General features: G+C 41.9%; 1 protein-coding gene and 1 non-coding gene across 2 annotated transcripts in view; both read left to right on the top strand.

The window, feature by feature from the left end:
• The first annotated feature begins 934 nt into the window (after positions 1-934).
• The window catches only part of HSD17B4 (hydroxysteroid 17-beta dehydrogenase 4), a 90342-nt gene continuing 73143 nt past the window's right edge, over positions 935-18133 (top strand). Inside the window, exons 1-4 of the mRNA XM_059175792.1 lie at positions 935-1096; positions 6023-6076; positions 15660-15770; positions 17691-17750. Of these exons, the coding sequence (XP_059031775.1) occupies positions 1039-1096; positions 6023-6076; positions 15660-15770; positions 17691-17750 (283 nt within the window). The 5' untranslated portion in view covers positions 935-1038. The remainder of the gene's footprint in view (positions 1097-6022; positions 6077-15659; positions 15771-17690; positions 17751-18133) is intronic.
• TRNAT-UGU (transfer RNA threonine (anticodon UGU)) lies at positions 5130-5202 on the top strand. The gene has a single exon. It is a non-coding gene; the product is annotated as a tRNA-Thr (tRNA).

Raw genomic sequence — 18133 nt, 5'->3', positions numbered from 1 at the left:
AAACCGCAAAGATCATTTAGAAGCACTTGTTAGAAGCCTTTTTTTTTTGGTCCCCAGAGATTCTATTGGGAGGTCAGTGTGAGGGTTCACGACTCTGTTTTTAACAGTTCTTGGATGATTTTCATGCACGAGATTCAGGGGTTACATTCTAACAAATCTTTACTCATTGTAAGGGGTGCCTTTTTTTCCTTCGGGTCTATGCCTGAAAGTTATTTAAAAATAGGGGCTGCGGGGCACCTGGGTGGCTCAGTGGGTTAACTCAGGTCATGGTCTCAGGGTCCTGGGATCGAGCCCCACATCGGGCTCTCGCTTGGCAGGAAGCCTGCTTCCCCCCTCTCTCTCTGCCTGCTGCTCTGCCTACTTGTGATCTCTCTCTCTGTGTCAAATAAATAAATAAAATCTTAAAAAAAAAAAAAAAGGGGGCTGCGTCCTATTTCTTTAGGCTAGCGCCTAAGTCCAGAAAACACTTGTTGAATGAATGACAAAATGATAGGAGAATGGATGTACGTTTGGTGCCCTGTCAGCCATTTATCACACAGGTCCTCGAGGATCCCATTACTTTTAACAGCGAAAGTGGCCCTTTAAAGTCAAACCTCTTAAAAAGGTTCTCCGAGGGCGCCTGGGTGGCTCAGTGGGTTAAGCCGTTGGCTCAGGTCATGATCCCAGAGTCCTGGGATTGAGTCCCGCATCGGGCTCTCTGCTCAGCAGGGAGCCTGCTTCCCCCCTCTCTCTCTCTGCCTGCCTCTCTGCCTACTTGTGATTTCTCTCTGTCAAATAAATAAATAAAATCTTTAAAAAAAAAAAAAAAAAAAAAAAAAAAAGGTTCTCCCAGGCCCTGGACTACATTTCCCACTGGACTACATTTCCCAGAGTTCCAAGGGATTCCCGCGCAGGCGCACTTGGAAGTGCGTCCTTTTCCTTCCCTGAAGCCCTCAGGTCACTCCCATCCCTCCTCTTCCATTCCATCTTTCCTCGGCGTGTCGCAGGGGGAGCTGCAGCGATTCGGCTTGTGTGTCTGTGTCGCAGCAGGCTGGACTCATGGCCTCGCTGCTGCGTTTCGACGGGCGGGTGGTACTGGTCACCGGCGCGGGGGGAGGTGAGCACGCGAAAGCCGGAGAGCGGACGCCCGCCTAGCCTTGGCGCCCGGAGCCCCCCTTCTCGTCCCGGACTCCACGCGCAGCCGCAGCTGCTGTCCCGGGGGCTGCGGGCGGTGATGGGGCGGCGGTGGGGGCCGGGTGAAGGCGGCGTGAAGAACCAGCCAGGGGACCGGTGGGCCGGGTGGGAGGGCGGGTAACGGCCGTTCTCGAGGTGCCGACTCTGCCGAGGAGGGAGAGGTGGGCCTGGCCGGCGTTGAGTCCAGAACCGCCCCCCCCCCCCCCGCCGCCCTGTCACAGAGTCCCGTGCAGCTTCCCAAGGCCCCCGGGGGTCCTGCAAGAGAGAGAGGGGCCGGGCTGCCCTGCGGTGGTCAGGACTCGATAAAAGTTCTCACTGATGCTGGGTGGCCTCTCTTCTCGCCTGAGGCCTCTTGTCGAGTCCTCAGAAGGCGGTGGAAAAGCCGGGCGCGACAGGAGTCACCCCCAGAGGAGGAGGGATGGCAGCCCCTTGCCTTTGAAAAGTCAGCTGTGCAGTGTTTCTCTTCCTCTTTCACATGGTTCTAAGCCTATGAGAGGTTCTTCTTTAGAGAGGGGTGTCTGGGGAGTGTCTTCTCGTTGGCGTTTGTGTGCTTATCTAGCCAAACACTGTAGTGGACAGGCTGGGCTCTTGGTGCGAGTTGTAAACTCAGAATGCCTGCGGGAGTCAGGCAGGTGTTAGGGTGGGCGTGGGATAGGAACAACAGAAACTTGGCGGGGTGGGGGGGTGGATATTTCTGGAGTGGGCCAGATCAGAATGGAGATTTGTTAGGTGGAAAAACCCTATTCTTGAAGGAGGGAAAAAAAAAAAAAAAAAGAGGAAAACCGCTCATACCCATGGTGGTGGTCTGTCCTGTGATTATATGCTATTTCCCACCAGCGGGTGACCGCTCTAACCCCCAGGTGTTGGGATCTTGACCTTCTTTGCCTTTGATTCCCATGGCTGGTACCTTCTATCTAGAATAGACCTAATATGTAATTAATTTAAATTGTGTATTAAAAGTCACAACAGTGGAATTGTCAGTTAATCTATTTGTATCTTCACGTCTTTGTTGATAGATTCTAATGCCCCCATTCCCAAGTTGCTTTTAGTCTTAATTGGTGGCCAAAAATTTTATACCCATAGCTATATTCATCCTAAAATGATCCTATGTTTTTGGGAAACCTTCTTTCTTTAGTTTCTTTCTTTCTTTCTTTTTTTTTTTTTTTAAAGTAGGCTCCATGCCCAGCTTGGAGCCCAGTGCTGGGCTTGAGCTGATGACCCTGAGCTTGAGACCTGAGGGGAGATCAAGAGTTGGTTGCTTAGCCAACAGAGCCACCCAGGTGCCCCTGGAGAGCATTTTGTTTACACTTTGCCTTTGATGGAAATAATTAAGTGATGCATTGAGTGTTGTAAGCCTGTTTAAATAGTGAGTGATTTGCAGTTTGAAATACCTTTTGCACCATGACCCAGGACACCCAATACACCATTCATGACATGATACATGGTAAATGAAGTACCCTCTAAAATTTTCTATTTCACTAAGTAAATGCACATTGTGATCTCCTAAACTGATCTTGTGAATCATTAATGAGTTGTGAGTAGACAATAATGGACTTAGTACCTCCTGTTTATAGAGCCCTGCAGACTTTCCCTTGCCTGGATTATGGTATGGTCACCAACTCTTGCTGATCTGAGGGAGATAAATAATTTTGTAGTGAAGTTGAGACTGTCCTAGGTCATCATTGAAAAACGGAGACAGAGATCAAGTTGCATTCCTATCATGGAGACTTGTCCTTGAGGTCTTGGGTTTCTCATTTAGAGATTCATACCCATATAACTGAGTCAGTGCTGAACATCCCAGGAGGGTATCCATGAATGCCTGCAGGGCCTGATTTGAGAATTAGTTTGACTCCAACCCCCTCCTATTCTACAGATAAGAGAAATTTATCAGGGTACCTGGGTGTCAGCCTTTGGCTTTGGTTATGATACCAGGGTCCTGGGACTGAGTCGGACTCCCTGCTTAGCAGGGAGCCTACTTCTCCCTCTCCCTCTGCTGCTTACCTTGGTTGTGCTCTGTCTCTCAAATCAATAAGTAAAATCTTAAAAAAAAAATCTATATCTATATATATATTTGCACTATTCAGGTGCTGTTGTTTAGCTTGAAATACAGATTAGTTTATTGGGAGACCTGGAAGGAGAGTTATAGGATTGTCCACACAATTCTCTGTGCTTATCAAGCCAAGCACAGTACTTCAGCTGGAGTATTTTGCCGTGGTTGGTGGTATAACAGGGGAATAACAGGGTATAATAGCCATTTATTGATTGACTGAAGTGGTTGTTGGGAATGTAACTGTTGAAAGTTGAGGATTTGGGCCATGGAAGAAGGAAGGAAGTCCAGTCATTTTGAATTTCAGAGGGTTTTGAGAGCACAGATTTTGCATCTGGAACTAGTGAGAAGTGTGTGAGTAGCTGGAGATTCTGAGTAAAGCTGGAAAGGGAAATAGTCTAGGGAGCTATTTTCAGGGGCTTTGTTGTTAACTTAGGAGTGTAAACTACCTAACCCTAAATGAGCAGTTTGAGTTAAGAGTCAACTGAGATTTGACAGTGTTAAAGAAATTAAGGTCAAATAAAAAAAGAAATGAAGAAGAGTGATTGGCAGTGAATTTAGGTGTGGGTGAGAAGAGAATTAAGAATTAGGAAGATGTGAGGGAATTAAGAGATTATGATGAAATGGAGGCTCTTGGATTTAACTTTTTGTGCCTTTGACTCTAAAGCTGTGCTGGGTTGTGTGGGAAATACAAAAGCGTGACATATTCAGTCTCAGCTGTCAAGGACGTTCTAGTTTAATTGGAGAGGCAGACTAATGGACATAAAGTATTAAATAATGTTTATATAAACACTATGCAAGGGTCCTTCCTAATCTGTTAATGAGTTAGTGGGGTTGGAGGGAAAAGAAAGGAGACTGTCACTTTTGACTTTATATGCAGATTTGTGTATAGTTTATACCGGCCTTGATGATAAAGGAACATCATTTACATTATCTTTTGAGAGAACTATATAACTTGATTTTAAGTTGAGACAGTTCTCTTATTAAATTAGGTCACTCTCTCTACCAGCGACTCACCCCATTCCTTTCATCCATTGATTTTCTATTGTGTTACCATTAATTTTGCATTCCAGGATCTTCTGGTCATAAACCTTTGATTTCCTTAAAAACAACAATGTTTAGAACACGTGCTTCAGCCTTGATCTGATAAGATATGAGAGGACTTAAGTTACATGTATTGGCTGAAGACTTTTCCCCTTTTTTTTTTAAAGATTTATTTATTTACTTGGAGAAAGAGCACACACAAGCAAGGGGAGCAGCAGGCAGAGGGAGAAGCAGGCTCCCTGGGAGCCAGATGGGGGGCTCGATCCCAGGACTTCAGGATCATGACCTGAGCCGAAGGCAGACACTTAACAGATAGCCTCCCTTGAGTGTCTGGCTAAAGTCTCTCTTACCCATTCAAAGTGAATTAGCTTCTAAAATAAGTTATTTGGTGATATATTTCAGTTTTGGAAAATTTTATATTTTTGGGTTCTTTTTAGAAGAGCCTGATACTTTTAGCAATCTTAATTTGTTATTTGTATGCTGCTTTATCAATTTAAATTAAATATAAGCTACTAATTAAATTTATCAGGTAATTTAAATGAAAAAGATATATATATATATGTTAAAATGATTTAAATAATATAGAAGTAAGTCTTCCACCCTTGGTTGCTAGTTACACAGTTCTCTTTCCAGAGGTAACTTCATAATTGCCATTTCATATATATTTATCCTGAGATACTCTGTACCTCTAAAACCTATATAAGTATATGTATATATTTTGGATAACAAATTTACACCTTGTACCTCTGAGTCTGAAATAAATATTTTTTGTGTTTGGTAATTGTGTAGTCAAGGTTTGGTACAGGATATAGAAATCACTAGATATTTGAAGCAGGAAAGGATTTAATACAGGTATTTAGGGGATGCCTGGCTAGCTCAGTGGGTGGAGCATGTGACTTGTAATCTCAGGGTCATGAGTTCAAGCCCCATGTTGGGCATAGAGTCTACTTAAAAAAATAAAATTAAAGAATTAAAAAACAAAACAAAACTACTACAGGCAGTTGGGTATTTGACATTTTGTCTTGCAATGACTTGTGGAACCATCGTAACTGGTTCAGGAGGGAATTCCTAACTCGGGGGCTGCTGTTGGAACTGCTACAGTCCAAATAGCCACACAGTACCAAGGGTCTAAAGAGTGGAAGCTGCCAGCTGGAGCTTGATCAAGAGGGAGCTCAATCAAGAACTACACACACTGTTTCTTAATACCTGGGAAGATTTCGGAAAGCAGCTCCTTAACCAGTGGTGACAGCCAGAAGTCACCATAAGATAACTTGGCACATTTCCACCTTCCAGAAGTGGAAATGCCTTTAACGGTGGAACCTTGGAGCCTCCTAGCATCGGGGTAGGAGGTTGGGAAATGGTGGGCAGAATAGGTGGAAAATACGGTTTTAAGCTTTCTGACCTCTGTAAGTAGAAGAGGGTGAGCTAGATGGGGAGAGTCCTATCATTATAATGTAGTTAATTGCTGGCCACTTACTTTAAAGATTATTTATTTATTTATTTGACAGATCACAAGTAGGTAGAGAGGCAGGCAGAGAGTTGGGGGAAGCAGGCTCTCCGCCGAGCAGAGAGCCCAAAGCGGGGCTGGATCCCAGGACCCTGAGATCATGATCTGAGCCAAAGGGCAGAGGCTTAACCCACTGAGCCACCCAGGCACCCCTTGCCGGTTACTTTAAAATAGGGGTTGATTTGAATGGACCCCAAAATTGCTAACATTTGTTCAACTCTCTTGATGCCTTTGTTTTTTTTTTTTTTTAGGCCTGGGCCGATCCTATGCCCTGGCTTTTGCAGAAAGAGGAGCATTCGTTGTTGGTAAGTTGATAAAATTTCCTTTTTAACGAGTAGCTGGGATTGAAAGTACCATCCACACAAGTCAGTCACCTTTGTCTTTATGTGAAATCATTTGTCAATGTCAGATTTCATCCTCATTATTTCTTCTGCTGGCAAAAGTATTCCTCCTTGAGGCTGACTTTCTAATTTACTTTTTTTTTGTTTGTTTTTAAAGATTTTATTTATTTATTTGACAGAGATCACAAATAGGTGGAGAGGCAGGCAGAGAGAGAGGAGGAAGCAGGCTCCCCGCTGAGCAGGGAGCCTGATGCGGGGCTTGATCCCAGGACTCTCGGATCACAACCTGATCCGAAGGCAGAGGCTTTAACCCACTGAGCCACCCAGGCGCCCCATCTAATTTACTTTTTTAAAGTAGACTAGTTCCGCAGAGTCTGAAGCTGAACAGAATTGATAAGGTGGTCACCCATTCATTATACAGAAGGAAATTCTTGAATTTGGTAAACTGTGAGCTGTAATTTTTTGAGACAGAAGGCTGATGCAGAATGAATCCCTTTAAGTATAAATATATTGATAAAAATAAGAAGTTTGGATTCAGGGAATCCAAAGTATGTTTCTTTTTTCTTTTTTTGTTTCTTTTTAAATCTCTTTCATCAAAATTTTTCCTCGGGAAGTTTTTACCAACAAATCTTTAAAGTTTTCGTTGAAGGGACAGTTGGATGAATTTTATTATGGTCATCAGTTGGAAGACGCTGCATTGAAGGATCACAAGGTGCGAGGTTTTAATAATTTAAATGTTTTGGTCTGGCATGATGTGGTATGCACGCGGGAGTGGATTTGTCTGCCGCCAAGCCTTGTTGGACAGTAACTGAACGAGTGCTCAGTGCAGGATACATAGTAGGTAGAGCAGACGATAGGGCCTAGTATTTACTAGTCTCTTTGTTGAGATAAAATTGTTGGCCCACAAGGGCTTAATAATGACCGTTTTTCTACCTCTTACTAAGGCACAGAGAGAGATAAATTTCCCCCAATTTGTGTTTGGAGACATGTATAAGAAAAGGGTAAGCAGGCACCCTGGTTTTCTAGATAAAGAACATGCAAGCAGGACATTTAATTATACTCTTCTCCCTCAGGTGGATATGTAGCTTATCTTTATGTAAGGGACATAGAATCTTTGGATGTTCCTTGTTTAAAGGCATATCTCTGCTCCTTGTGGCAAGCACCAGTTTTGTTATTTTGGTATTTAGCCAGAGGGCGTGGGCTCCGTTCAGGCCCCTTTTGCCAGATTTTCGCAAGATGCTTCATTGTCAAGGTCCATAGTCCCATGTTCCTGTTTTTTCTCTTATTTCTGTTGCTGCTGCTTAATATTTTTACCCTATAACTTTTGATTTAGTTACCTTTTTTTCCTGCTCAGGTCTGTGTGGGTTTTATCTTCTGTATCTTCTAAAGGACCTAGACTATTTCCTTGTGCAGAGAAGGTACTTTGTTCACTGGTCCTTTTTTGTTGTTTGACATAGACTCTTCTTGGAGGGGGTTGGGGTGGGGAAGGTGTGTCTTTTGAGATTGGTCAAATAAATTCCTTTTTTTGTGTGGGATTAAGATACAATCTTAGTTTATAAACTTATTTTGTAAAAACTTTACAGCATCGTGTGTTCATGTGGGTCATTTTTCCTGTATTGATCTCTTACTGTTGAGTTTATTAAATTCAGAACAGGAGCTTTAAAATTCTAACAAAAAGAGAAAGAGGTCTTGTATGTCTTTTTATTTTGTCATTGCAGCAAGTGCTGGTGAAGTCCAGCAGGACAGGTTCTGTGTCTTGCAAAATCATTTGTTGTACTTGGCTGAAGAGCCAGATTTTGTTTGGTTAAGGGCTTGCAAAATCATTTGTCATACTTGGCTGAAGAGCCAGATTTCGTTTGGTTAAGGGGAAAGTCAGTCTGTTGAAATGGCTTAGCTTTTTTTTTTTTTTTAAAGATTTATTTATTTATTTGACAGAGAGAGATTACAAGTAGGCAGAGAGGCAGGCAGAGAGAGAGAGGAGGAAGCAGGCTCCCTGCTGAGCAGAGAGCCTGATGCGGGACTCGATCCCAGGACCCTGAGATCATGACCCGAGCCGAAGGCAGCGGCTTAACCCACTGAGCCACCCAGGCGCCCAATGGCTTAGCTTTTGGTGGATTTTTTTCTACTGTTTTTTTTTTTTTGTGACCTACCTGTGAACTTTCTAGACCAGCTGCAAGTTGTGTTCCTCCCTGGCCACTGCTACCCCCTAGTTTTAGCTTTTCAGATACCTGTTTCTAGCTTGCATTACACACACTACTGTTTCTTCTTTGTTAATTTTTGTTCTGCCCAGTGTATTTTTTACATGAGTAAGAAAAAGTAGAGGAATAAATAAACCTGGGTGGGTATGACATCAGAGTATCTTGTCTATGAAAAAGTGATTCCTCCTAATGTTATGACTAGCTCAGAGTTCCTTAAGAAGTAAGACCAAAAGGGTAGAGTAGTTTGTTTCTCATGTAAGTCACCTTATGCTGGCTTATGCTGGGTTAACACACAAATCTCAATGTCTGATAATAGTAAAGAATTATTTCATGCTTTTGTGGCCTTTTAGCGTCCAGTCAACTGTGTCTCTGCTCTCAGTGTCTTCCTAATTTCAGGATCCGAGCTAAAGGAGCAGCTTCTGTCTGGGACATTGTTGTTCTTGGGACGGAGGGAGGAAACCAGTGGATCCATGATGGCTCCTAAGTCTCTTCTTAGCTTGCCACTGCCACTCCTGTTTCTTTGGCCAGGGGAAATCCCTTGGCCAAGCATCACAAAGGATACTCTCTGACTTCATGTTAATATGATTGCTGTGTTTTATATCCCATAATAGAAAGAATTGTGGGAGATTGCAGTCTGGGTATAAGAACTGGTTACAACAAGGGATGTTCAGTGTTGTCTAAATTATATCTTACAGGAAATGGTTTTACATGCCTGTGAGTGTTGACACTGGAATTTTTTGGACTTTTCTCAGGAGCCATAGGCAGGACTCCGAGTTTTAAGTTTTCTCTTGAGGGCATGAGCAGAAAGATGACTCAGCAGGAAGAACCTCTCTTGACCATTAGAAAGGCAGAACCTTTTCAGTTCTTGAACTGGAGAAGGAGCACCTTCGGTCATTGAAATCACAATCCTTTAAGATGGGCATGATTGCTTGCCTGTGCTGCTGTTACACAGTGGCTGGTAAAGAAGACTCTTAGGTTCCCAGGGCCTGATGACAGAGTCTGTGTTTCCAAGCCCTGTGTGATCCTCACAGCTGAAAGGGAAACGGTGGTGGGAAAAACACTGCCTTCCAAGTCAGGTTGGGCTTCCAGTCCTGGCTATGCTGCCCAACCATATGATCTCTTACACTTTAGTAGCCACCTTATCAAACTTTGAGAATTATGGTGGGGATTAAGTGACATCAAAAACTAAAGGCCTAACAGACACATGAAAAAATGCTTCACATCACTTGGCATCAGGGCAATACAAATCAAAACCACAATGAGATACCACCTCACACCAGTCAGAATGGCTAAAATTAACAAGTCAGAAAATCCCCGCTGGCGAGGATGCGGAGAAAGGGGAACCCTCCTACACTGTTGGTGGGAATGCAAGCTGGTGCAGCCACCCTGGAAAATAGCATGGAGGTTCCTCAAAAAGTTGAAAATAGAACTACCCTATAACCCAGCAATTGCACTACTCGGTATTTACCCTAAAGATACAAACGTAGTGATCCAAAGGGGCACGTGCACCCGAATGTTTATAGCAGCAATGTCCACAATAGCCAAACTATGGAAAGAACCTAGATGTCCATCAACAGATGAATGGATCAAGAAGATGTGGTATATATACACACAATGGAATACTATGCAGCCATCAAAAGAAATGAAATCTTGTCATTTGCGATGACGTGGATGGAACTAGAGGGTATTATGCTTAGTGAAATAAGTCAATCGGAGAAAGACAACTATCATATGATCTCCCTGATACGAGGAAGTAGAGATGCAACATGGGGGGTTTGGAGGGTAGGAAAAGAATAAATGAAACAAGATGGGATTGGGAGGGAGACAAACCATCAGAGACTCTTAATCTCACAAAAGAAACTGAGTGTTGATGGGGGGAGGGGGTCGGGAGAGGGTAGTGGGATTGTGGACATTGGGGAGGGTATGTGCTATGGTGAGTGCTGTGAAGTGTGTAAACCTGGTGACTCACAGACCTGTACCCCTGGGGCTAATGACACATTATATGTTTATAAAATAAAAAAAAACAAAAACAAAAAACTAAAGGCCTAGGCACCTGGGTGGCTCAGCTGTTGGGCTGTGCCTGTAGTTCTGGTCATGGTGCCGGGGTCCTGGGCTTGAGCCCCGCGTGGGGCTCCCTGCTTGGCCGGAGGTCCTGCTTCTCCCTTTCCTACTCCCCTTGCTTGTGTTCCCTCTCTTGTTGTCTCTCTCTCTGTCAGATAAATAAATAAAATCTTAAAAAAACAAAAACAAAGAATACTAAAGGCCTTTGTAAAGGGAAAAGAATGGCGCCAATGGTAGGGACTGCCTGCCGTGTGTGAGGCCCTTTGCTTAGGACCTGGAATGTCCAAGTGAGCCTGAGGTCTTGCTCAGGCAAGGGCATCCTAGCCTCCTTATATATAACGTGTTTCTATTTTAGATCCTTAAAGAAAAGGGTCTACCTTAGGCACTGATGTATTCTCTCCAGTGTAAACTCAGTGCTTTGCTTAGCGATCACTTAAGACATACATGCTGAAGCTGGTGCAGCCACTCCGGGGAATGATATGGGAGTTCCTCACCAAGCTGAAAACAGAGTTACCCTTCCATCCGGCAATTGCACTAGTAAGTATTTACCCAAAGAATGTATTCGAAGGAGTACATGCACCCTGATGTTTAGAGCAGCATTATCAACAATAGCCAAACTATGGAAACAGCCCACATGCCCATCGAGTGATGAGTGGATAACAAAGACACACACACACACACACACACACACACACAGGAATACTACCCAGCCATCAAAAAGAATGGCATCTTGCCATTTGCAGTGATGTGGATGGAGGGAGAGCGTGCTGTGCTCAGTGAAATGAGTCAATCAGAGAAGGACAAGTAACAGGTGATTCCATTCATGTGGAATTTAAGAAAGAAAATGCACGAATGTAGGAGAGGGAGAAAGAGAGGGAAATAAATCATGAGAGACTCAACTATGGAGAAGAAAGTGAGAGGCGATGGAAGAAGGTGGGTGGGGGATGGGCTAGATGGGGGATAGATATTAAGGAGGGCACTTGTGGTGATGGGCATTGGGTGTTGTGTGTAAGTGATGAACTCTTCTCCTGAAACCAATATTGCGCTGTATGCCAACTAACTGGAATTTAAATTAAATGGCTGAATAAATAAATAAATAAATAAATGGGAAAAAAGGACATAACATGCTGATTAAGTGAATGGGTTATATGACACATGGAGAAGGATCGCAAGAAGGTATGTGTGGATTCCAGCTTATGATAAATGAGCTATACATACAATGCCCACACCTTCCCCAGATGCTTCTTAGGACTTTCACGAACCCAGGTGTTGGGAGGCAACCTTTTAAAGATAGCTCTACTATAGCCCCGGGTTGTTTATAATTTTTAAATGATAGAAAAATTAAAAATTCTTTATACAGTTAGTAGATATCATCACATAGACTCCTTTATTGATCCAACAGTTATTTATTGGGTGCTTGTCATGTAGCAAGCCTGTTCTAGGAGCCGAAGAAATAGAGTGGGGGATAGAATAGATGGGGTCCCTGTTTTCACAGAGCTTACATTCTAGTTTGGAGGGGGGAGCTTTGGGGAAACACAGTAAATACTTATGTAAAACTCTGTCAGCTAACTAAGAGTTTTGTGGAGAAAGAATCTTAGTGAATGGCCTGGAAGAGAACTCTGAGGAGGGACCTGGGGGCAGGGAGGGATTGTGCCACTGAGATGTGGGGCCCAGGAGCCTGTGATGGGGGCCCAGCTAGTGAGTGCATCAGTCTTGGGTCAGGAGTAGGCTCATTTGTGTTCAGGGTCAGTCAGAGGGCCAGTGCAGCTGGAGCAAGGTCATCAAAGGGGACAAAACCGGGAGATGAGAACAGAGAGGTTGCGGAGAGCCAGATTGCAGAAGATCCTTTAGCTCTGAGCCCGGACCAGCTTTTACCCTGTTGGAGATGGGGAGCCATTGGTGAGTGTAAATAGAGCAACAGTCTGATCTGATTTAAGCTCTAAGTGGATGCTTCTGATTGCTGTGTAGAGAATAACAGTGGGGGAGCAAGAATGCAGGTGGGGAAGGATGGTGAGGTCTCTGGGGCTTTCGTACCATTAACTCTCCTTGGGCATCTTAATGATTTTTCCATTAAAGCAGAGAAAGCAGAGAGTCCTATCAAGTTACTGCAATAATCCACAGAAGAGAGAGTGGTGATTTAAATAGGTCGTAGGGGTGGAGGTGGGGCAAAGAGGTTAAATTCTAGGTATATTTTGAAGGTAGATAGGGCGGGGTTTGCTGTTTTGCCGATGTGGGTTGCGAGGGAAGGAGGAATATTGAGAGGCTGTTTACTGAGATAGGGAAAGACCACAGGAGGGTCAGATGGGGAGGGAGGAGATGTTCCTGCTAGACTTTCAGAAGGAGATACTCAGTAGACAGTGGCCTACAAGCCGATGTCGTTGGGGGACAGGTTGCAACTACATCAGTCTGAATATTCTCGGTTTATAGATGGTATCCAAAGCCAGGAGACTGAATTACATCACCTGGGTAGTGAGTACAGATGAGCAGGAGAAGAGGTCCAATGACTGAACTCGGGATGATCAGTTTCTCATTTTCCATTTCTTCTCTCAGTAAGGATCCTTTGATGCCATCCTGTTATTCAGACAAAGAAAATCAGGTACAGGAACCTAATTTAAGACCCTGCTTTCTAAACTACCACTGCACTTTGTGGCCCTTCACATATTTAGAAACACTGATGGCTGCTCTGGAGAAGCTTTCTGATAAAGGAGAGTGAGTGTATCTTCCAGGCTAACAATGGAAAGAGTATGGCAACTCTGTGTTGTTCCCTTTTGGTTTAGTGGAAAAAATTGTGTTCTGTTTTGGATAAAAGAAACTTGCTTCCAATGTTAGAGGAACAGAGTGGCTTTGTGGTAGGTGTAGGTTCTAGTCTGGATTTTGCCATTTCCTACAGCCTTGGCTCCTCTGGCATGTTCCCTAGGCCTTCCCGACTTTTCTCATCTGTGAAACTGGAAACAGCTGTTCTGCCAACATTTCAAAAACTCTGTGGAGATCAAAGGCTGCAGTGTACCCAGTGGTACTTTGAAAATGTCAAGTATACATATACCAGTATGAGGTACAAATGGTATTTTAAAACTCTATTTGATTATTATTGCTTAGAATTTTAGCCATCCGTTTAATGGTAACAGTGTCACATAGTACGGGTAGGTTTCTCTTCGCATGTAATTGCAAAACGATCTTTTCCCATTGTTGCTCTCCCAGGCTTTCACTCTGAGATTTAGGTCTGGTGACAGTGGCAGGATGAATGGGGTCAGTGTTCATTGAGTACACTCTGATGTGGAGCCTTGTCTTGAATAAGTCTGTTCTGATGCTGTTTAGCTGTATGGCTCTGATCTCAGGCAGTTACTTACACAGCTTCAGTGCTTAACCTGTTTGGTTGCATTTTGAACAATTTCCACTTGAGGGTAATGTTCCATTGCACAATGGAGTAATTCTTTCCAAATATCCCGTTCGCCAATTTGCTTTTGAACTTTGCCTTACTTAGTTAAAAAGGCTCTTACAAGACTGTTAGCTGTGAGTCTTAAACTCCTGCTATTTTTTACTAGTTGTTTCCTGTCATTTGAGTAATTGCACAGAAATGAACAATTAAGAGTTTAGTGTTGAGAATCTTTTTTCATCTCTTTAGCAATAATGTAAGCCTCTTTCCATTACTTTGTGTCTTTATACCAGTTTTTATTTGCAGTAAGACAATAAGACTACACTGGCAGAAAAATATATTCCAGTCCACCTTCTGAAAAACCCTTTTCCTTAAAAAAGTTATGTGAAAACACATTTGACATAGCAGATGTTCAGTATGGTTTGGCATTGGCTTTTTCCCTGCCTCATTCCCTTATCTTCAACCACCCAACCCCATCCAGCCAACACCTGAATAAAAAGAGAGAGAGAGAGAGATTCTTTAAAAGAAAAAAAAAATCTTGTTTTTTACTCCAGATGTGGCAAACATCAGTTTGGTAATATTAAACGGCTTTAAATTTTAGTATATTACCGTGCCATTTCTGGATTAATTTTTTATTGTTGTTCCTCTAAACTTATGTAATTATGTTATTACAAAATGTTCATTTTGCAGGTACCTGGGTGGCTCAGTGGGTTAAGCCTCTGCCTTCGGCTCAGACCATGATCTCAGGGTCCTGGGATCAAGCCCCTCATCAGGCTCTCTGCTCAGCGGGGAGCCTGCTTCCTCCTCTCTCTGTCTCTGCCTGCCTCTCTGCCTACTTGTGATCTCTGTCAAGTAAAAAAATAAAATCTTAAAAAAAATGTTCATTTTGCAATGTAAATTATTTATCTGAAGCGTTTTTATTTATTTATTTTTTCAAGTTATTTGGAATTGATCTGTGGATCTTCTTAGTAGTTTTAGCATGTTATTTTGTAAATTTTACCTTAAATTGTGACGTACACTAACTTTATTTGTCCCCATTATTTAGTTCTGTTGGTCTTTATGTACTTGTTGCAAATTTTGTATTACTCTAGCCAACCCATACTCAATGTTCAGTAGATGAGAAAGCCTTTAAGGACCAGTGCCATCCTCCTACATTTTAGTGTCCCTCTGTAGTACAGTTTCCTTTTTTTTTTTTTTTTTAAGATTTTATTTATTTATTTGACAGACAGAGATCACAAGTAGGCAGAGAGCAGGCAGAGAGAGAGAGAGGAGGAAGCAGGCTTTTCGCTGAGCAGAGAGCCCGATTCGGGGCTCAATCCCAGGACGCTGGGATCATGACCTGAGGTGTAGGCAGAGGCTTTAACCCACTGAGCCACCCAGGCGCCCCAGTAGTACAGTTTCCTTACAAATAGTAAATGCTTGATCAGTGTTTGTACAGTTGGATACAGCGAGATCTTAATGCGGTGAATATGGTCAGTTGTTAAACACCAAACAGTGGAGTCATGATACCAATTAGAGGCTGAACACTTATGACTTCTGTATATGTTTCTGATCTCTTTTAACAAATGTTTACTTCTTTCATGGTAGACCCTGATACAGTATGTTTTATGAGTATTCTTTTTTGCTCAAAGTGGGTTGAATCATTTTCTTTTTCTTTTCAAAAAAGGAAAAGCATTGCAAAGTTTAAAATCTCATGAGCTGAACCTGCGTTTAAATATTTTTGCTGCTTTATCTCTCTCTCTAGAAACAAAGAAGCATGGTTGAAAGTATGTTATCTCTTGGCATGTTACAGAAGACAGGGGTAGAGTGGGAAGGAATGGAGGAGGTGACAGAAGAGATACACTCAAAGTGGCATTTTATTTCAGTTCATATTTTAAGGTTTAAAAATGAGTTCTTGTTTGTTTTTGCATTGCAGTGAATGACTTGGGAGGGGACATGAAGGGATTGAGTAAAGGCTCCTTAGCCGCTGCTGATAAGGTTGTTGAAGAAATAAGAAGTAAAGGTGGAAAAGCCGTGGCCAACTATGGTATGGTATTTGAAAGCACCATGCTGTTTTTTGCCTTTTCCTTCAATTCACGCTGTTGCTCACATTAATAATCATTGGGCAAATGTCTCATCATTCCAGTGTGATTATGAGATTAGATTTTCTCTGAGTCAGCCACATCTGTTTGGCTATCTATTTTATATAATATATGAGGCTTTTAAAAACCTTTGATGTAGATTATTTCACGAGTCAACTTTCAGCATATTGTTTATTTAACATTTTTATTAATAAGCACATGATAAAATCAGTAAATTATTAATGATGTGGATAGGAATATGCTTTTGTTTTGAAAGACCCGTTTTAGCTAAAAGGTTTTAGGTTATTTTCTACAGAATGACATTAGATTCTTTTAAGAATTGTTTTAGGAAAATTCGTGTGGTAATGTAGCATCAGAAGAAAAATGCCTCCTTTCTGGTATCCAAACACTAAGTTCCATTTTGCACATGTAATCATTGCTATATGTGACTTTCTTTCCTTTATAAAAACTTAAGAGTCAAAGTTAGGCATTAAAGCCACCAGGAAAACAGCATTTGATGTATTGAGTCTAATAGTATCTGTAAGGAACCTTCTTGAACAGATTTACTTTAAAAAACGAGTGCTTATTGACTTTTCTGTAAATTAGATTGTTTTTATTAGCCAGAGGTAAAATTAGATTGCCAGTCTCTTGATTTTGAAATTTTAAAGGAAGGGAAATAGGATATGATTTGTTTTAAATGTTCTATGGAGTAATGAGACAGATATTTTAGTGTCTTCTTTTCTCACTGAGGATCTACAAAAATGTTTTCAACTTTTTTTTTAAATTCTGGAGTTTAAAAAAATCTATTTTATAATGAGAAAAATTCCAGACTCCTTCCCTTGCCTCTTCCCGTAGTGTTGGTATATAACCAATATCAATCAGTCAAGATGCAGGTAGGAAAACAAGGCCCTGCAGATTTCCAAGTGTGAAGGGTTTTCACACAAAGAATTAGAGGCTTGCATAACCATGGCAAGGGCTGGGCACCTGCATGTGAAGAAAACTGTGGATGGCCTTGTCGGGTTCTCACTTCTCAAAGGTCTCTTATCTGTACTCTGCTCCCAAGATTTGCCTGCATATGCAGGCTTCTCCTACTTCTCCCTTCTTGAGTGGGGTGCCTCTTTTGGCAGATCTTTGTGGATCTCAGGGAAGGGAGTCTATTTCCTGGCTCCTCCACAGGGATTGCAGAGAATATAGAGAGAGACAGTGGGATGTTGATACCTGGCCATTTGACACACAACTCTGGGGACGTGAGCGTCTCTCCCTAGGCTGATGAGCAGAAAAGAAGAAAGCCCACTCTATTTTGTTGAGCTTTGCTTTTTGTATATAGTGATGTACAAATAGTAGGTTTGTTTCCATATGTAGTTATTGAGCTTTGAGCCTGCTTTTTCAAATTAAACATGTACCCCCGGCCTCCCTTCTCAATTCTGATTTGCATCTTGTAGAGGGAGTGCCTCTGTGACTATTGAAAATTAAATACAAATTAAACAAATAGTCACTTTGTTTGTTAAACTGCCCACATTTCAAGGGCTCAGTAGCCACACATGGATAGTGGCTACAGTATTACTACAGAAATAAGACATTTCCATCCTCACAGAAATTTGTATGAGACGGTGTTGTATTAGATAGTATTGGCCAAAAATTTTTTATTCCCCTCTCCATTTTTTTTTTCTTTTTGGCGGGTTAAATAATTGTTTTAGGAGCTGCATTTCCTTTGTAACATTAGATCATCTATATTTCAATTTGTTATGTGCCTGCAATATATATTTGTTTTGGGCGAAATGAATTCTGTTGAGTGAATAGTGTCTGTCATGTGCTCTGATCCAGAATTTAGGAGTTATTTGAGAGGGACAGTACTGATGTTTTGTGCTAATTTTCCTTTCCTCCAGATTCAGTGGAAGCGGGAGAGAAGATTGTGAGGGCAGCACTAGAAGCTTTTGGAAGAATAGGTGATGTTTCTTTGTGTTAATGTACTAACAGAGCAGCTTCTACTTTCTTAAACAAATTTTTCGATTTTTCTTTTGTTTATAAAAAATTCCTTTTCTTTATAACCAAGGTTTTATTTATTTATCTATAGTTATTTATATAGCTAAGTTTTTCAATTGCTTTTACAAATTAATTATTTTACACACCCTACCTTATTTCCCAATAGGCTCCAGGTGGCATTTTTTAATGCAAAAATGTGTTGAGTTTGTTTCATAGTTTTTTGGATTTAAAAACTCCTGAAAAATTATGAGCATTTTCTCATTTTCTTATTTGTGAAAACTGAATTCTACCCCAAATGTGTTTATAAAAGAAACATTTTGGCAATAGAGGATCCTATGGAATCTTT

Source organism: Mustela lutreola, chromosome 5 (genome assembly GCF_030435805.1).
Source record: "Mustela lutreola isolate mMusLut2 chromosome 5, mMusLut2.pri, whole genome shotgun sequence".
Lineage (NCBI taxonomy): Eukaryota > Metazoa > Chordata > Mammalia > Carnivora > Mustelidae > Mustela > Mustela lutreola.
This window is presented reverse-complemented; position numbering and strand designations above follow the sequence as displayed.